Source organism: Pundamilia nyererei, unplaced genomic scaffold, assembly GCF_000239375.1.
Source record: "Pundamilia nyererei isolate P.nyererei 1_Seehausen unplaced genomic scaffold, PunNye1.0 scaffold00062, whole genome shotgun sequence".
In the NCBI taxonomy this organism is placed as follows: Eukaryota; Metazoa; Chordata; class Actinopteri; order Cichliformes; family Cichlidae; genus Pundamilia; species Pundamilia nyererei.
The window spans coordinates 1,472,080-1,493,639 of record NW_005187463.1 but is presented as its reverse complement, the minus strand read 5'-3'; the positions used below and the strand labels follow the sequence as shown (position 1 = coordinate 1,493,639).

General features: G+C 40.5%; 1 protein-coding gene across 1 annotated transcript in view; it reads left to right on the top strand.

The window, feature by feature from the left end:
• adgra1b (adhesion G protein-coupled receptor A1b) overlaps window positions 1-21,560 on the top strand; it is a 182,464-nt gene that overhangs the window by 7,071 nt on the left and 153,833 nt on the right. Inside the window, exon 2 of the mRNA XM_005735107.2 lies at window positions 13,277-13,348. Coding sequence (XP_005735164.1) covers window positions 13,277-13,348 — 72 coding nt within the window. The remainder of the gene's footprint in view (window positions 1-13,276; window positions 13,349-21,560) is intronic.

Below are 21,560 nucleotides of genomic sequence, written 5' to 3'. Positions count from 1 at the left end.
TGTAGTATCCTCCTCTGTGGACCTTCGCCACCATCATCATCCTTTCAGTTGAAAGACAGGAGGGATGTTTGTGGTGTCAAGAGGGAAGTGATCAGGATAGGGCAGTAGCTCCCTCCAAACCACTACAAGAACATGTCAGTCAAAGTGCTGGCAGGGAAACATTGGAGGAAGCGTGGCTGTAAAATAGCAGGTGGATTTTAGATTAATGCGCTTCTTCGCTGTAGATGGACAGGTTGTGATTAGCATGATCAAAGGATTGAGAAGTTTATATTGATCTGCGTTGTCACTGTGAACAAATACTGGATGTCAGAGCATTTTGTTTTTTGGTATTGCTATAAATATAATTCTGTATATTCTTTACCCCCCATTATATTCACTCCAGCTCTTTTCTTCCTTGCTGTTATTCCTTGGGGGCTTTTCTCGTCTGCCGAGGTGCTGTTTGTGCTCTACCCTCCTCTGAGTTCTGAGTACTTCTGCATGAATATTTCATTGCACACATAGCCTGTCCATATACGCCTGTGCATTAACTCATTGAACAACCTTGTGAGTGCACAACACATCGGATCAAGACATTCCGAGTGTTAAACGCCTTAAATGATATGACATTCAGATCCACAGAGAGCTGGATGTTAATCTAAAGAGATGTGACCAAAATGACCCTGATAAAACATGGTGTATCTACTATCTCATGCTGTGAGGAGTCATGCCAATCTCTTGGTCTTTCTGTCTCTTTCTACTGGCTTTTCTCATTCTTATCTCCACTGATATGGAAGATTTTTAAAAAGCAAAAGGTTCAGCTTTAGTGCACTCACCAGTATCAGTCATCAAAGCTTCAGAGGGTGCAATATTTTAGATCCCCAGCACTTCTATCTTCGCTGTTGCCAAGGACCTCTTTCCTCATGTTATCCGTGTGCTCAAGAACAACAACATGGGCATTGAGCTGCTGCGTATTGGCAACATTAACAGAATATAGAAGATGTAGCTGCAGGGACGTCAGGACTGTCATGTTTGTTTGTTGGAGCTTATTGTAGGAATTTGTTGGTTTTTAGGCAGAACTAACATTTGCTTCCTTGCTCCCACATCACAACTTGTTAGCTGCTATTTTAATAATTAAGAAAAAGTTGATTAATGCTCATATTTGGATTAGAGTGTGGTTTACAAGCTACATTCATAAACTGTAAAGCTCAATTCAAAGCTAATTTTACCTGCTAATTAGGGGGTAAGGTCGTCACCATTCTAGAATTTCAAACTCGATATCAATACTCAGGAAAATACTCTTTATTTCTTCAATCCATCCGCTTCCGCTTCTCCTTTTCAGGGTCGCGGGGGGCGCTGGAGCCTATCCCAGCTGTCACAGGGTGAGAGGCGGGGTACACCCTGGACAGGTCACCAGTCTGTCGCAGGGCTAGCACACAGAGACAGACAACCATTTGCGCTCACATTCACACCTATGGGCAATTTAGATTAATCAATTAACCTATCCCCACAAGCTGCATGTCTTTGGATGGTGGGAGGAAGCCGGAGTACCCAGAAGGAACCCACGCAAAAACAGGGAGAAAATGCAAATTCCACACAGAAAGACACCGGTCTGATGGTGGAATTGAACTCAGGACCTTCTTGCTGTGAGACAACAGTGTAAACCACTGTGCTACCACACTGCCTTTTTGCTTTTTATTCTTCTTTATTCTTTTAGCTCATGTAAATGTATTCAGTAACAGCCCTGTTCATTTCAAGTGCTTCTGGGAACCTGGCACCATATTTCATTGATGGTTCAATTCAATTCAATTCAATTCAATTCAATTCAATTCAATTCAATTCAATTCAATTCAATTCAATTCAATTCAATTCAATTCAATTTTGTTTATATAGCACCAAATCACAACAAAAGTCGCCTCAAGGTGCTTCATAGATACAGAGAAAAACCCAACAATCATATGACCCCCTATGAGCAAGCACGTTGGCGACAGTGGGAAGGAAAAACTCCCTTTTAACAGGAAGAAACCTCCGGCAGAACCAGGCTCAGGGAGGGGCGGGGCCATCTGCTGCAACCGGTTGGGGTGAGAGAAAGAAGACAGGATAAAGACATGCTGTGGAAGAGAGACAGAGGTTAATAACAGATATGATTCAATGCAGAGAGGTCTATTAATACATAGTGAGTGAGAAAGGTGACTGGAAAGGAAAAACTCAATGCATCATGGGAATCCCCCGGCAGCCTACGTCTATTGCAGCATAACTAAGGGAGGATTCAGGGTCACCTGGTCCAGCCCTAAATATATGCTTTAGCAAAAAGGAAAGTTTTAAGCCTAATCTTAAAAGTAGAGATAGCGTCTGTCTCCCGAATCCAAACTGGAAGCTGGTTCCACAGAAGAGGGGCCTGAAAACTGAAGGCTCTCCCTCCCATTCTACTTTTAAATACTCTAGGAACAACAAGTAGGCCTGCAGAGCGAGAGCGAAGTGCTCTAATAGGGTGATATGGTACTACAAGGTCATTAAGATAAGATGGGGCCTGATTATTTAAGACCTTGTATGTGAGGAGCAGGATTTTGAATTCAATTCTGGACTTAACAGGAAGCCAATGAAGGGAAGCCAAAACAGGAGAAATATGCTCTCTCTTTCTAGTCCCTGTCAGGACTCCTGCTGCTGGTTAAGCAGGCTGCCACCATTTTTGCCTAGGTGCTGGTAGATGTCTTCAATTTGGGTCTTTAAGGGAAGCAAAACTCTTTTTACACTCTAATGACTGTGCCTGTTAAATTCCATTTGCTACCTAGTTCCCACATAACTGTTATGATTGTATTATTAGAAGGAGCTTGTTAACTGCTGTTTTAATGACAGCTCAACAGTTGGCTAATGAGGGGTAACTGCTAGAAGTGAAACAGTAACATTCTTGCTGTTTAATACTTAGGTGTTGTTGAAAATTCTTCATAAAGACCAGGATGTTGGTCTCTAAGGTGATCTGCAAAGTTTGTGGTACTCCTGTTCATGTGTTCAGCTGGTGCTGGGAAATCTATTTTGCAAATCTTGGTCATGCCATATTTTAAAACGAGAGATTAGCCACAGTCAATCAAAAGTCATTGGCCAGTTATCAAGCAGTTTCTCAGGCCACCCCACCTTGTCAAATGTCATAAAGGCTTGAAAACGAGAATTCAGAAACCAGTGAGTGATGTCACGGTAGCCATCGTACACCCATCTGTGGTCAGCATATCTGAAGAAAACCTAACGTTGGTCCTTAACAAAATCTAAATGGGTGTAAATGAATGAATAAATAAATAAATAAGTCACTATCTGTACAGTTGTGTTAAAGGGGGAAACTATGGAGGCCAAAACTTTTTTGTTCCTGTTCGTTAAAGTTCTTACGGTGGGCATTTTTATCAATAGAGTCGATAAGAATTGACATGCTTTTGGAGCCAGTCTCAAGTGACCACTTAAGTGCGGTTTTTACCACTTCCATGTTGGCTTCATTTTACAGCCACAGAGGTGGCTGCTCTTTAAGGAAACTGCCAGTCTTCTTAATAAATAGCCATTACTCAATCTAGTTACCAGCAAATGCCAATGATATTGTCAAGGTTTCTTCAGAGGCTGCAGATATATCACTTAGAAGCTGGCCTTCACACTGGCTGCCTGAAAATCTCTCTGACTGCAGTTGACGTGGTTCAGGTCTGATCAGTTCTGCGTTAGACAATAATGATTCAATGATCGAGAGTTCATGACCACTGGAGCAGTCGCTGTAAATCCTACTGTAGCATGGAAAAACCAAGAATGTGTCAAAACCCAGACCTACTACCAAAATATATTAAGTAAAGACAAATACAGTGTCTGCCAAGGATACTTCTTTGTGCTGCTCTCCCTGCCTCCTTCATACGCCGCTGAGTAAATACTAAAGTTACTTAAAGGGCCATAAATTTGAGAGAGCAGTGGAGGCCAGCTTAGAAGCATGTTGTCTTTACCCCGTTTTCTGACTAACTGTACAACAAGGTGATTAAAGCCCTGATGTGTGCTGCTTCTGTTGCAATGTGTGATCCCAGTGGGAATCGTATTAGCTGTTCTATTTGTCTCACAGGAGCCTTGGCAGGCTTTTATCAGCCCTGTGTGCTAGATTATGAGCGTATGCCTGCCTCTGTGTGTGCACGAATCAGGGAGTCAGTGTATCCATTTGTGTGCATATGTAGGAGCCCTGTGCTTGCATATGTGTTTGTCACTCAGCTTCTTCACATTTTTCTCCACTCACTCAACACAAGTCACTGATGCTATATGTCTATGTCTGTGGTGAGCCTAATAGTTAGAGACTGCTTAGGCTTCCAGTCACGTAGCTTCAGCATTTAGCAATGCCTGTAATCACAAAAACTTTTAAAAAAATGCTTATTTTTTCTATTGAACTTTTCCATTAAGTAATGATGTGGCCTTTTTCATATCTAAATATTATTGCTGGTTAATATATAATTCGGTAAATGAACTTTTGAATTCTTAGCTTACAATAGTGTAAACTCAAATCTCTGATCTCCAATCGCCTTTATGGCTCAATCAGACTAAAGTTAAAGTAGAATGTCACGCTTCTTATGAATACGAAAAAATTTTAATTGAATTTTTGTGGTGATCAGTTGGTTGTCCTGAGGTTGAGCGAGACTGACTGAAGTCACTCTGAGACTCAAAGGTTTGCAATTACCTGACTGACAGACTATCTACTTTATGAACACAGACTGTTTGCTGATATGTTGCAAACAGTCAATCTGAATCCGTCTGCAGTCATCAGTGCAGAGTGTAGAGCTGTTTATAAGGTGGTACACTAGAGGTGATGTAATCGGAGGTTATTGTTGTGCTGGTTCTGACAACTTATCAAATTATGAAGTCACATAATTAAAATCAACAAGACATTCCTAAAGGTTAATTCCAAATTTAAGATATGCAATATTTTGCCCTAACAAGAAGATGAAATATTGCTGTGCTGTTCAATAGCAAATAGGGCAAACCCAGCGAATATGGCACTTTGCACAAAAAAGGAAAGCAAGCGAAGACTGCACTCTTCTCTCTGATTCACTCTGATCAGAATGAAGAGCATCTAAGGCATCTGAAAAACTATATAGTTGCATGCAATAGATAATAATAAAGATTATGATAAGAACTTACTTTTTTGGAATTCCCCAACTGAAGAACTCAACTAAACAGAACTTTCTCTTTTGTTAAAGATAAAGACAAGATAAGCTTCATTTTATTGCTTCATATTTAAGTCAAATCACAAGAATAACACAGAATAACACCTTACTTTATAACATTCTGTAAACACAAGCAAACAAATCTGACTAACTGATCTGCAACAGTAGAACGGTAGATTGTGTCTCAGTCAGATGACCTTCACCATCATTTAGAGGCCATGTGAACATCTGTTGGTAGCTCTTAAAGCAATTTTCCATCCAAGGTCAATGTTAGTAGATGTGAAATATGTTATTTTGGTTAGCCCTGTCTAGTAACTTGATCTTCTAAAAAAACACTGGGTTTGGCTGTTTGAAGAGAAGTGGCTTGAATCCTCGAGGCCAGTAGATCTAAATGTTTGCCATAGTTTAGATTGTGATCTTTACTCCCTTTGCTCCTCATGATCGGTGTGTTGGATTACTTCCGTGGGAGCTATTTTCGTTTCTATTCCTCCATAATGATATAGCTGAATGTCTTTGCTCCAGCCAGACTGGTTTCTAGAGCACTGACTTTGTTCAGCCTCACAGAAATATCCCAGCTGTGGTGTGGAGGGAGATTAAGAGCAAGAGGTCCTGTTTAAAGGAAGAATTTTCTTTATATTTGGCTAGGAAATGGAAAATAGGTGCAGCTATTTATTGAAACATGTCCAGACATTAGGCAGCTTTCTTGTCATTTCTTGAAGTAGCTCTCCGGGCTCCTTTAAGGACATTCAAAGCTCTTTTTTAGATATTAGCTGCCTTTTTTCTGTTCTCTATCAGAATGATCCTAAACTGCCTCAGTTATGTGATTGATTAGTGTTCTACTGTGTGTTTTTCTGTCAGGTTTGCGTTTACAGAGACAGTGTGTTTACAATCATTGTCACGTTTAAAATTAAGCCATAATAAAAAAAAAATCCAGAATGTTTTCATTTATTATTATTATTTATTACATGGTAGATTAGACTATAATTTTCTGTGTTTATAGTCGCATCACTTTTAACATTTTGACAAGATCCCAAACACCATTGGAATGAAATGCAGTTCTAAGCAATGACAGAGCCTTCAATTTGTTTTACAGATGACTGTAAACAAGCACTGTTGTACCTCTCTGCTGACGTCCTCCATACATACTGGTGACAGTCATCAGTTTTGGCTTTTACCCCTGTTTCCAGTTCTTAATAATGGCTCTTTAGCAGCCATCCTTCCACTGGGACTATTTCTAATAAGGCTTAGAAACAGTAGATGGATCAACTAAAGGTCCAGACACGTCTCTCAGGTTCCGTGTCAGGTCTTTGCTGGATTTTTTTTTACTTCTCAATGACATGACTTTTAGATACCGTTCTTAAGCTGTACATAGTTTTTCAGGTATGTCACTTTTTATCCTCAACTTGTTCATGTTCCTCAAATTTTTTAAGAGCTCATTGCACACCATGCTGAGATATGTTTTCAGCTAATGGCTCTTTGGGAATCACTTGTTGGGAAAAGACAAAGCAATACACAACAGAAGCAATTTTATGCCTGTTAAACTGTGTTAATGGGAACAAATGATATGTTTTTGCAACAGGCTGCTAATAAGTGCCCAAAGAAACATTTAAAAACCTGTCTGATACGTGTAGACACAACACTTACTTATCTGTTGAATCAGATGCCTTTTTATTCTTGAATTATTCCCAGGTTATGTCCAAAAACTTAAAAAAGACCTTCAGAAAGTCTTGAGAACTATTACTCAGGACCACTTAAAAAAAAAATGGGGGTGGCTCAAGACTTTCGTACAGTACTCAGTTCTCATATTTCTCATCAAAACCTTGGCATTTTTATTTGAAAAATGACTCCAGTGTGTATCAGTTATCAAAATACTGTCACACAAATTTATTATCAATTAACTAATCAACTGTTTAACCTTCTGCAGTGCTTCAATCTTCCAATTTTACGCTCGCAAACTCAACATTCACACAAATGAATGCCCTATGCCATGTGGGAATTTTGTGAAAATGCAGCATTTCCTAGATAAACTATACACATCTGGCTGTGGTTGGTGCTGGAACACAGTAAGCAATGACATAGACCATTTGCTGCAGCCCACAGAGACAATACTGAATCACTTCTCCTCGCTGAAAGCAGCTTATCCACAGAGAACATAATTGATAATGTAAATACAGAGTTGGATGGCTCCTCCACAAGTTTGTCATGGCCTGTTTACATAATGTTCAATTCTGTTTTTCCTGTGATTTCCTGGACGTTGCGCAGAGGCCTGAGATAGGCATGCAGGGGTCGGCAAGCAGGCACATCCACACAAATCCGCACACACATACATGCAGCATAACACAGCACAGGACACGCTTGAGTTTGCACAAACAGTGGCTGCCTGTCCCTGAGTGGGACGTCCGTCCGCAGAGGGAGGTGTAGGAACAGAATGGGAGACACTGGAGAAAACACAGCGACAGCAGTGAGTGTCTCAGCTCGACCACCTTTACCCTGCCACATTGTTCATATGTGGCTTTAGAAAAGAAGCGCAGCAGTTTTGGCACAATTTATAGTGCTAGCATTTAGAAAAAGCTCAGGGAATACCAGAATCAACTCCACCTGGCCCTTCAAACTGTTTGAGCTCTTTGGTTATCTTTCAGTAATTCTCTGTGTGAAATATTGTGATATTGACCTGCTCGGTTTTCCAAGGAGTTTCTCACCATGTCCGGCTGCTTCCATGCTGGCTTGTATCTGCTGCAATTTCCTGCATGCAGAGAGCTTTTGTCAAGACGAATTCAAACTGACACAAACGCAGCAGGATACTGATGTTTGGATCAACAACAATAGAAATCCATACAAACTCTTGCTTACTCACATTTGGTGGTCTATAAATCTTGTCTAATCTGACTCAGCTTAAAGGATCAAATTTACAAATTTACTGCACCAATGAAATACTCTCTTTTGGTATTAAAGTGCACAGGGTGCAGGTATTTTCGTGACTGGGCTTGTTGTGCAGGTCTTTGTAGGAGTTTCAGTTTTAGAGTGGAAAATCAGAAAGGTCTGATAAAGCAATTCATTGCAAATTGCACTAAATTTAATGCATTTAACTTTAGGTCATGTGTTATTTTGCACCGGGTGTGGCTGTGATAGTCGCCCCTAGGAATGCTGATATACTCAAAATGAGTGAGAACGAATTTGTATATAGTGGATAGCTCAAAGTTACACTGTAAAAAAAAACTAACGTAATTTTCTGTGAGCATATTATCCATTTTTTAACAGTTTCTGTATGTAGTTGTAATTGTGAACTGTAATTGTTATTTGTAACATTCAGTTATGGTTGAAAAATTAATCGAGAAAATTCCTTCATTTGAAAATGGCACGTCATAAAATCGTCACCTTTCGTGATTTTTTTTCATGCACATATTGCCATATTGAAATGACTGTCAAAATGCAAAAATGAATGGGACTCATACACTTCTAGACTGATCTCTGATGTCTAATGGGTTTTATAAAAACGTCTTCCTAAAATGAGAGAATTGCTTGCATTATTGCACATAACACAATAACAGCAAGTTCATCGACGCACAGATGGGTAAGTATTTGATGGTAGATTATGTTTTGTGTTATTCTGCACATCCTACAGATCAGCTGTTGCAGATTTCAGGTTTACACTATGGGATAGTTTGTAACAGCCCTTTTTCTACACAAATCCTGTGCTCCTCTGATTTATGCAGAACATAAGCAGCCCTCAGCAATTTCTAACAGAGAAGTTTGCACTAAAAAAAGACACGAAATTACCATTAAGTTGGCTCTCAGTGATCTAAATTGCCATTGCTGTTCCTGGAGACTGTTTTATTTTGATTACTAGACTGCTTGTCCATTATCCAGTCTGCTTGTTTTGATTTGTGAATTTAGGTTTTTAGTAAATTAGCCCATTGTTAGTTGAGCTGATCACCCACAGAACTTTTTTCCCCTTCAACCCATGAGTTAATTTGGCCCTACACTTTCTAATTGACTGATTTCGCCAAGCCCACATAAATTGCAAGCCTTTGAATTTCACCATGTCCCAAAACAGTAGACACAGGGCTCAAGTAATAACTACACTTGATGTAAAAAAAAAAAAAACAGTTTTGTAAAAATAAAATAGCACAAAATAAAAGTCAGTTAAACAGGACGTTTTTGGCATGTAACATTTAAATTACGTTTTTACTGATAATTGAGGAATTAGTTCAGGTGAGATTTCAGTGCAGACAGATATTTGACAGCTGATTGGCAAATCTCATATAGGGCATGTTATTTACATTACTGAGCAAGGTTAGCAACCCACCTCCATTGCAGCTCCTCCTCCTCTGCCATGTCTGACACAATCAGTGTCTTTTCTGTCATGTTAATGCTGCTCTGTTCTGTACCACCGACAAGGTGTGCTCTTCCTCCCACAAGCAGTGGCACATAGCAGATGGAAAAAAGTGGTACTGGCACAAATGTCATATATAACTACGGTTAACCATCTCTACTATGCAAAACATGCCCATGCTCCTCCTTATTCCATACTGACGCTGATCATCAGCTGGTGACAGTATGACTTCATGCGGGTGACGAGCAGCTTTGGCCTCAGTCTTCTAACACTAAATTCAGTGGACTGTCAAACGACAGTCGTTCGTACAGCAGATAAAATAGATTTTCACTTGTTGGCTGGAAATGAGAAGCCTACTGTTTACTTCCATGTGAAATCAGCTGTCATATCACTGTTTAAAGAATTACTGCAAATTTCAAATGATAAATGTGCCTGTGGTATCAGTGTGTAAAGTGCTTTGTGCAACAATGGAACGCTTGACAGCCATAGCAGCAATAACTGGATGGAGGGGCTTAGTGAAAAGTCTATTATCTCACCCGATTATTTCTATCTTTTTTGTGCATTCTTTGTCTCTTGTATTGGCTCTGCGGATTTTGTCCCGCCGGATCTTCCCACTAGTTCTCTGTCAAAAAAAAAAAAAGAGTCATTTTGGAAGTAATAGAGATACGATCTCCTTGGAAGTTTGCTATTGGGGTAGGCCCAAATATAAATACAAGCTTAGATGTTGACACAAATTTGCTGACGCGAGTTTGCGTCCATCCTGGCCTTTTGCTGAGAGGGGACTTCCTGTCATCAATTTAGCTTTTCCTGCCAAGACAACTGTGAGCAGAAAGAGGTGCTTTCCCCAAATATCACCCAGAAGCAAACTTATTCAATTAAATGAGACAATTCTCCAGTGCAAGTGCAAAAAATGGCAAGTGCAAATATCATTTTTTAACCTTTCAGCGAAAAACCGAGAGAAATCTTTATAGAATTGTTTATTCTCATGACCAAAAAGACCAAATATTTATTTCCTGTTGTGAGTTCATGCCTAGTTTGCATGTCTGTTTGTGCCTTCACAAGTACATTTTCATTGTGCACACTCTGCACCCTGAGCAGTTTGGCCGGCGAGTTGCCCGTTCAGCACAATGCATTGTGGGATCCCGCTGCTTAATCCTGGGGTTAAAAATGAGCATGTAGCCATAACGAGAGCACTGTCGTCACAGAAGAAATCAACACCACATTCTAATTGGCCTTCTCTCCTTAAACCTGGGTGATCATTCCCACAGCCCATTGTGTTAAAAGAAGATGGGAAGGTAGTGGTGGAAGGTGATAAAAGGATCTGACCTTGTGCAAATCTGCCACTGTCTATCTGTCTGAATGTGTGTGGGTAAGTGAGTGAAGTGGCCATTGGCTGACAAGAAGATACACAACATGCAAAGGAGAGCTCAAGGCAGCAGATCACATGGGTATGTACGTATCCACAGCATCACAGAGCGAGAGAGAGCAGCCCTGCAGCAGACGATTTAAGAGCTGGCTGGAGAAATCAATATTTTAGCAGATATAAAACCTTGAATCTCCATTGGAGTTGTATTTAAAATTATGTGAGTGTGGGCTGCAGAATAAGCGCTGCGTATATCATCATCCCCCCGACTCTTGCACCATAGCCTACAGCTATGTGTAAAGTTGCATCTGCATCCATGTGTCTGCAGAGAAAATACCTTCTTTCTTTTTTTTACCCCAACAGTACCTATAAATACTATTACCTTTAATTACTCTAATTAAATGTGAATGAGAAAATTATGTGTATTAATTTCAATAAATTTATAGAAATTTTTACTTTAATTTTTTTAGTTTTTAGTTTTTTGTTGCTTGACACTAATTAGCAGGTGTTTGCATTCATATAATGTGTAACGCAATTAATGCATTCATATTGTTCATGGAAGCTTGGTTAGCAAGTTTGCTAGCATTAGCTAATAACAAGGAACCCACCAATCTGTTGAAAACAAAAAGCCTCTTTAGCCACTAAACAAACTCACACAACGACACAAAATACTAACTCAAAAGCAAAACTGATGGATGATCACACGGTGGCTACCTTCGTCTTTTTAATACAGGCTATGTAACTGTTACATAATAAATAGTGTCTCTCCTTTGAGCTCTGTTTGTGCTTTCATTTTTGCATCACTGCTGTTTTTTGTGCTGAGGTTAAAAGATATAAAGTAAAGGAGAAAGTCAACAACCTCTGTGATCTGAAACTACAAAATAAAATCACAATTCTCTGTTGGTTTTTAGCTACAAGCAATCCTCTTCACATAGACAGTGAGTAGTGTAGTGAGTAGTTTCTAATTTATAAAAGCTTTAATCTCCTTTAACTGTGTCTGTGTGGTTGGATATGATTGATTGGCACCAGGCTTCTGAACTGAGACACAAACCCTCGGTGTGGCGTGGCGGTGCAGTAGTTAGCACTGTCTCACACTGCCAGGGAAGTGTTTGAACCCACTGGCCAGCCTGGGCCCTTTTGTGTGGAGTTTACACGTTCTCCCTGCCTGTCACCTCATGACCTCATGGGACAGTCTCCAACCCTGAATTGTCTAAATAGAAGCATAAAGGGATAATTGGTGCATTGTAACACCGTCTCGCTGTTTTAAGGAAATCTAAGGAAATCTGTATAATGAAAAAAACTCAAAAAGTCTTTATTTGCCAATTTGCTCATGGAAGTCCGGCTTGAGAGAGAGATTTATTTCAGAGTGGAGCCCTGAACTACCTGTTCTTGTCTGCTGTATCGTTGTATTTCCAGCAGTAACTGGTTCAGAGGTGACTTTGTGTGGTCATGTTATTCTCGACAAACATAGCAAAAGTAATTACTGCAGCGGGCTTCGAGGAGACTCGGGCCCTTATCTGAAATGCCTCTCGCACCCGCAGCAGGCGCCCGAGCTTTACGTGGTCTAATAAGTCACTCTGGGTTTTGTTTTGTTTTTTCTACAGTAAAAAAACCCACCTGATTACCTTGGTATGCCCCATGTGTGTTTATTTGTTTTAGCTGTGCTCATTTCCGCGGATAGATAACAGAGGTTTAACAGAAATACCGCAAGTGTAGCGTGCGTTAAATTGGATTTTCCTACGTTTTCGCGACACGATAAGGTTGTGTGCGTGTGTTTGTGCTTTCAAGTACTCTCCGAGAAGTCCTGTCCAGGCGCTATTTTTCTATTTCCCTCAAACACATGCATCACTCAGAGAAACATAGTTTCTCATTTTACATCCAGCCCAGACATAATTCATCCCCAAAAAAGGGGGAAAAAAGAGAAAAAGCAGTGATGGCTGTCATAGAAATAATCAAAACGGAGGCACTGCGTCTCTTCTGAATATTAATTCATCACTTAAAGATCCCTGCAGTGCATTTCATTGATTTGTTTGCTGTTGTGGTGTGAGCAATGGATGACTGAATTGTGCTGACCTGGCGTTTCCTTAAGCTTTTCTATTAGGCCGATATTTTGACATGAAGGAGTGCAGGAGGGGGCATGTGGGGGGTGGTGGATGGCTTGGATCATTACACATCTTAACCACAAATGGCCATAAACAAATCCAAAACGTGGCTTGGATGAGTAATTTACAGCCGCAATCTCATCAGGCATAAATCCTTATCTCTTGCCAACATATTGACAGGCAGAGGATAAACAATTTATCAGCCATTTGAATAAGTAATCTCCCCCAGCTCTGTTTTTGTGATATTTACAAATGCGCCTCCTCTTACTTGCTCTGCATGCTCACCTCGACTTCTTTCTCTCTCTCTCTCATATCTTTTGCCCCTAAACAGAAACCTGAGTAACAACAAGATCTCTCTGCTGAGGAACGGCTCCTTCTATGGCTTGGCTGCCCTGGAAAAGCTGTGAGTACTTAAATCAAGCACTCTTTAATGTTTTGTCCTCCCCAGAGTCCTAATAGCTGTCATCGCAGCAGCAGTATTGCACTGTAGCTGGGAAAAGGCAAACAGGGGACATGGTGGGAATTAGGAGATCCTTGTCAGGTTTTACCCTGCAGGAGGCTTGCCAGTGTGTTTTTTTTCTTTTACCTTCCAGCCCTTGCGCTTAACCACAATTGCCACAGTAAATGTCCTAAAAGCGATAATATATAGCATCATATTAGGGACTAATGCAGTGTGAGATCAGGGTGCTCTGACAGTGTGACTGACTGTGGCGGGCTCGTGCCGATGACTCTCGCACCATATGCAATCTCCCAGAGGGCTGTATTCATACAGCCTGATGATGAGCTCCATGATAGCTCTTCCTGTGTCCCCCCCTGAAGTCAGCTATTGATTGCTTTCACCTCCGTGCAGCCCGGTGATAGCTGCTTTTCTACCTGATGGTGACACAGACACTGGCTGATGAGGAAATCAGAAAGGGGCTGAAATCACACAGAGCGGATGGCTTGATAACTTGCTCTGTTCAGTCAGTCATTCCCAGAGGTATGTGCATGTGAAAGCACACATATTAAGCTCACCACTCACGCCAAAACACACACACACGCGCACGCAAACTACATCAGTGACTGCTGTGAATATTATTACAGTCAGTTTTGGCCCCCGTCTCCGCCGACTGCTGACTGACAGTTAAATTTAGATTGGAATAATGGCAGCGGTATAATTTTGCCTCTCTTTCACTTCTTTTTGGGTGGCTGTGTCGCCTGGTGACCTACAGGATGGTGTCACCTGTCTCTCCGGGCCTTATTAGTGCCATTAAATTGTCCGACTCTCTCTCCAGTTCCATTGGAGTGATGGAGATGATGATTGCGAGGCTTTTAAGGACATTCAGCCAAAGGTCTGTCGCACCTGACCTTTTGGAGCAGCAGTTTGCGTGGCCTATCCCTTCCTTCACCTCACTCCCTTGGTTCAGTCTTTCCATTCTTCCTGCCACATGCAGCATTTGGCAGAGATACGCCTGTTGCTGGAAGCTGATGCCAAACCAGGTAGCCTCAGTGAGTTGAAAGTGGCGGCCAGCTGTTCCCTCGTCTGGCACAGCCGACTGACTGCCTTCCTGTACGGCTGGCTGACTGAATGGATCTGAGGGTTGTGGAGAATTGGCAGCTGATTGACAAGCTTAATAAGGCATGTGTATATGTTTGCACCACTCTTGCTGCAGCTGCGCTCTCAATGTTCTTCAACAAACAGACCGTTTGGGGCAGGAATGGAAACTTGGATCCCACTGCAAGTTTTTTTTTTTTTAAATGAAACAGAAACTGATTTGCACATCTTTTCTTATTTAACGATGGCTCTAGATATGCAGATAATTTTAGTTTCATTCATTTTTATTCTGAGGCAATCTGTTTCCTTTCTAATTCAGTTTAGGCACAGACATAATAAAACAGACAAAATACTCTGTGAATGACAAACTGAAATCCAGCAAACATAGAAGGTGGAAGTTGGTAGAAGTTTTTAGTAGATTTGACGGTTTATTCTCTATATGCAGTTGTTATGTCCTGTGGACCACTGAAATAAAAAAAAGTGCTTCAAAATAACCCCCTGCACTGCACGCCGGTCTTTGCTTTGGTGTTGGCTCAATAAACAATAACTGTCAAGAATAACTGTCACTTTTTCATCCCTTTTTAACCTCTCTGCCATAAAAGGCTGAGGGGGTAATATCGTCACACCACCAGGCGTGGCGTGACACCCAAGTTTGTGAATGTGAGAACTCAAGAACGAGGAGACGTGGGATTTTGAAATTCGTTCCATGGGTGCATCTACTAAAAGTCTGAGATGAGTTTGAATCTCAGTGAGGTTGACTTCAAGGTTAAGGTCAAGGTGAGAGTCCAAGTTTTCTGAAGATCTTGTGAACACCATAAATCGAGAAAGATGTCATGTATGATTTTCAAAGTGATACCATAGGTGTATCTACTAGGAGGCTGAGGGTAGCCTGGCAGCGTCCAGTAGTTTTTAAAATCGTGATTACATGAAACATTTCGCAGATTTTCATTTTAGTATGCGTGTGTTTGTGATATACTCTGCGTACAAATATATGGTACCAGATATATTATTGGCACAATAAGCACACAATTTAATAATTCATTGATGGAAGATCTATATACTGGTAAATTTACCAGAATACTGACTTATTAGATTATTTATTAGTTGTCAAATCTAAACAATATAAATTACTAAAATGAAGAATATATTAAATAATATGTATACTGCAAAATTAATGATGAATTCATATAGAAGATTTAATACATGACAGGTTGTTTATAAAGTCTCTTATAATATGATGCTTATCCAAACATTGTGTTCTTATCCCCACAATGTTGCTGCCTGCTCTGCTGCAGTATTTTCTCAATTTTAAATGCTTTTATAGTGGCTTATTTCTTTGATCGATAATCAGCGGCCATTCAGCTGCACCAAAAAGTTTAAATATTTGCACTGACGGTTAAAATGCATAACAAACACAAAAACACACTCAATTGAACTATCAAATGTATAACTATTTATGATTTGGGGATTTTGTATGAGATATTTGTATAAGTCATATGTATTTTAGCATTCACATTACCCCAGAACAGGGGTGTCTAACTCCAGGCCTCAAGGGCCGGTGTCCTGCATATTTTAGAGATCCCTGGATCAACACACCTGAATCAAATAATTACAAGACTCTGGAGAACTTCAAGACATGTTGAGGAGGTAATTTAGCCATTTAAATCACCTCTGTTGGATCACGGACATGTCTAAAACCTGCAGGACACCGTCCCTTGAGGCCTGGAGTTGGACACCCCTGCCCTAGGCAATGTTTATGCAAAATTACATCAAGAGTGGTCCACTCATCTAGGAGTAGCTAGAGAACATGCAAACATATATTGTATTATTTTCAGAATCTTAGTTTAGTGCACTTGCTCTTTTGGACAAGCAGAGCAGAAAAGACGAGCGTGAAAACTCGATGCACTCATATTTTTAGGTTTAGGCATCAGTTGAATGTTAATCAAATGTAGCACTTTTCATGAAAATCACTACAGTGGTTTTACAGTGGCGCTTGGGAAAGGTTAGGTGCTCTGGAGACAAGGTCTGAGGAAACATTTTAATAGTAATTTCACTCTGAACCAAATGAGCATTAACTTTTTCATCCGAGGTCATGGGGGAGCATTATTAGGCTTCCCAGTCCAATTCCGTGATGAGAGTATACTGTTTTGCTTGTAACTTACTAATCCTAGCTAGGGGCTGGACTCATATATATCATCATTATTGTTATCATCGTTGATGAATGATGGAATTTATACAGCACACTAAGCGACATTATTAATCCCCCATAGAAGTCTCTTTTGATGTGATTTGCTTGCCCCTGTAGGCCAGTCCTTTTAATGGAGGGCTCCTGTATTGTGGGTGATGCCCCCCCCCCCCCCCCCTCCCCCTCATATGGACACCAGCCCACTGCCGTCAGCCAAACTGGGTCCCACAGGAGCAAAGCAAAAACAAAGCCCATCTCTGTTCTCTGGTCAGGACACTAAATCTAGCTTTTGCCACTTCATCATGTGTTTCCACCGCAGAAGGCCTCGCTGTGCGAAGGGTCTGTCTGAAAGCGACGAGGCTGGCATATCCTTCTCATACCGATTACACTCATGAGCAAATGTTTTTATAGAAAGATTGCACTTAATTTGGAACTATTGCGGACATTATAATATTCTATTTGCATTCTTTATGTAACATCTAGAGTCCAACGTAACAATCCAACAGCAACTACAGAAAATAAATGATTCCTTAATGATAAGGTCGAGATTCTTCGAGCACACTTCTGTTGGCTTCAAGCATGTTGTTGATTATAGGTGTCAGAGAGAGGAGTGGGTATTTTTGAGATCATGACAGTGGCTATGACAGCAGATTTATCCTTCGCAGACTGTCCAAATGTTTTCTTTACTGAAAGCAGAGGATCTTTTTTTTTTTTTTTCATCTATTTGACCAAACATTATTTGTCTAGCCCTGAGGTGTTTAGAGGCAGGCCGTCAGACTGAGCGGACCACGACTCAGGCCGGAGACAGTATCAGAATTCAGAGTAGCATCTGCAATTGCTCATCCTGAAAAGTGGATGTCAGAGGTGTGAGGCAGCGTCCTTTAAAAAGTTTTGCGAGTCCTGTTGTTCATACTGACAAAGTGACGTTTATTCAGTCTTCCCTGTGAACGCCTCTCCTTGAGAGGTGATTGATGATGGAGTGGCAAGGTCGCTGAAGGACACATTGCCCCGGCCGGTTGTGCATAAGAATGTGCGGCCAGGTAAAGTCCAGGGCTCCGAGTGAGGAGTGCAGGTCGGGAAATGCTCGATGATTATGCAATCATAAACCAGACTGACCCTGACGTTTTCCTGCAAGGGTTAAAGGTTAAAAGAAGGGACAGCTGAAAAAATGAGAGCATTATTAGAATTCTTACAGTCCACATGCAGTTTAAAGGGGAAAAAAGCCTAAGATTACATGTGTTAGTGTAAAAGAAAAAGAAAGAAAATCAAATATTCAAATGAACCTTTCCATTACTGATTGACAATTGAATAAGTTCATTTTGTTTTCTCATTAAGAACAATTAATAGATGGAGTGAAGCCATCTGATTAAAGACTCAGAACACATTTTTAGGTAGTGCCACAGCTACTTGTTCAATCTATTATTATTGTAATTATTACCAACTTAACTCATAATTGTATTTATCCTCCTTCGGTATGCGCTCTAGTTTTCATGTAAGACAACACTGCAGGTGAACTTGGGCTTGCTAGTGCAGTGTTAGCTTGCTTTACATTTTCCAGATTTCCCCGTATCACACAAAAGCATTGCTATAACCCCCTCAACCCCCTTTGTTTACCTAAGACGTGGAGTATGATCAAGCCTTAAATGGATCAAAGTGCACGCTTGAAATATGAATGCTTTTATTGTTACTTTAAAGGAGATCATTGCTGGGTCGCAGCTGAGGTAAAACATGTGAGGAGCATGGGTGTGACTGACTCACTGACCAAGTTTGGAGAAACAGAGGGGGAGGCAGAAGAACAATCCGTCTCCCGCTCTGTTTTGGTAATCACAAATAACCGTCTCCCACGATTAAAACAAGCAGCAGATGAGGAGCGTAGACTTTCAGCACAGACTGGTTATAATATTCAGGTGTAACGTGGGAGTGTTGGGAGTTGTTGTTTGCTTTGTTGTGCTAAACCAGCAAGCAAGAGGGCATCAAAAGCGTCTCTTAAAAGAACTTCACACTCTCTTTGACCTTTTGTTTTGTTCTAATAGAAATCTCTCACACTGATGAGAGGGGTAGTTCCAAAATTGGATACCGACGCTGAGCTGTTAACAAAGAAATTTTCTTCACATTTCTGGAATCCTTAGAAGCATTTCCCCCAATCTGCTGCTTTTGTGCAACTCTTTTAATTTTAAGTGTTGCTTGACTAAAAGTTATTTTTTTGCAAATGTGACTGCTTTTACTGCTACTTTTCTTCTAGGTCAGAAGTGAAACCTGACAAATATTTCATTTGCACCGCCAATCGACCCGCTAGGAAGGAGCCTGCACTCCATCAGTGCTTGGGAAATATTAAACTTTTCCCCCCAAAAACAAATATATTCGCAGTTCATACAGATTATTTTTAGATTTACATGGGTCTACGGTTACTGTTTGAATAATTCGAATAAGAAGGTTGAATAATTAATTTGTGCCCACAGGTGCTGTGGTGCCTACTGTATGTAATATTTTATAATGCAAACACACACAGGGAAGTCCACCGTTTTAAGCTCTGGCAACGGTAGCTAGAAGCCTGTCACAATGCATACACATTCACTCTGTTTAATTGGACTGAACTGTCTGACTGTCTGCCTTTCCCCCCTTCTCAGTAAGCTTTCAACACGCATTTATTTACAATTCAATAGGTGGTTATCTGTCTCAGTGAGTGTTTGTTATAATTCAGTGGATGTGACCAGGCCTTCCCTCAAAGCACCTGCAAACTCACCCATGAATATTTAACATGTGAATAAATGGTTTTAATAAACACCATCCACATTACAATCAGGTCTGGTGCCAATATACTGTAGTTTAGCATTTAGTCAAGTTAATGACAGAGCCAGTTAGAGGTTTCATGGGGACAGCCTTTCATCCAGGTTTAGGTTTAGGGAAGGCTGGAGCCTAGTCTGGTTGAGATAAGGGGAAAGGCAGGGTACATATTGACACAGTTCAGTACCCACAATTATTGCAATTTTTTGTTATTTTGCAACATGCAAAGTTTTGCAACTGAATGGGGTCGGTTACATAAATAGTTGAAAATCACACCTCTGTTGTTGTCTGCATACACCGAAATTCACAGAAATATAACTATTAATGTAATAGTTATACAGAAATAGTTATATTTCTGTATAACTATTACATTTGCGTTCAGCAATCTTCATGTTCTTTGAGTTGAGTCCTCTCGAACTGGACTCACTGACAAAGACTGATGGCAACATGTTGGCGACCTTACACAATCTGTCTAACAGCCAATTAAACAAAAGTTTGCTCGGGTAACTTTATGTCAGGATGATGTTGCATGAGAGGAGTCCTCTTGTTCATAGTATTTCTAAAGTGTTTCTATAAAATGTTGATACTTGGTGTCCCTGCATTGATACAATACCACCACACAATTTGTCGTAACACTCAGACTGGACTCATTTGAGGCTAGATGTTGCTATCTTCTCCTCTCAGATTACAACATCACAAAAAAATAAGCGTAATCCACAAAATTGTCATCGAAATTATATCAGAAATTTGTTATTTTTTTAAACACACGCTTGAGTGTGTGATTTGATCTGAGGTGGATATTTTTACACAGCCATATAAGGGAGGAGAGGGTGACTCTGAAGGCGGGATGTAGATAGAAAAGGTAAAAGAAACAGTATAATTTTTTTTATCTGATATTTTTTAATTTGCTAAAAAAAAAAAGGGTAAGTGGCGACAATCCTCTGGAAACCATGAATTTGGTTTTTATGTGGCAATTCATCCAACAGTTGCTAAGATATGTTCAAGTCCATAGATCCATTTTCTTAACTGCATATTAAATTCAAGGTCATAGGGATGCTTAAGCATAACCCAGCTGCCATAGGACAGGAGGCAGGTCCATCTCCACAGGTTTACCACAGAGAGACAGACAATCATTCACATCTACAATTTAGAGTCACTAATTGACCAAACATCTTTGGACTTTTAAAGGAAGCCAGAATGCCTGGAAAAACCCATCCAGGCACAGGGAGGAGATGAAAACACAGAAACGCCCCAGAACCTTCTTGCAGTAAGGCAAGAGTACTAACCACTGCTCCACCAATACAAAACCAGTTGGAATCACCTTAACAAGCAGCCAGTTTTAGTTTATTACTGATCTAAGAGAAATAATACCAACTGAATATCTAGTCTTTTATACCCTCTCAGTTCTCAGAGTTCTTTCTTAGTTAAGGAAACTCCTCTTTTGTTACCTGTCAGCCTCTATCATCACTTTGTTTACCTACTCTGACAGTGGGGAGTTTTCTACAGTTATGGTTCAGTCACACTAGGATAAAAATAGGACAGCAACCTCCTTGAGACTTGAATAAAAAACACTGGTTGCAGAGAGAATGCACTGGATTTTTTCAGATTGGGTGACTTTCTGCTAGCAGCTGCAGCAAACAACTGATCGCCGAGATGATGAACGTGTAACACACTTAACTTCTGCATGACCACTTTCAATTGCAAGACAGTTACACAAATCACCTGGTGGGATGCAACCGGTCTCCAAATATTTGCAGTACCACAAACTGAACGCAGTCACTATCAGACAGATCAGACAGTCTGCACTGACGAGCGCAATTCGCCTGCGACACATCACTGTGCAAGACAGAACTCGAATGGTTGTAATGTTTTATTGCTATATTAAACCGAGGTTTCTGGACACCTATGTGACTTTGCAGTTAAACTGCCATCCTGCAAATCAAATCAAATCAAATCAAATCACTTTTATTGTCACATCACATGTGCAGGCACATTGGTACAGCACATGTGAGTGAAATTCTTGTGTGCGAGCTTCACAAGCAACAGAGTTGTGCAAAATACAATAATGTAAACAAGCAAAATACAAGAATGGCTACATCTGAAACTAATAAA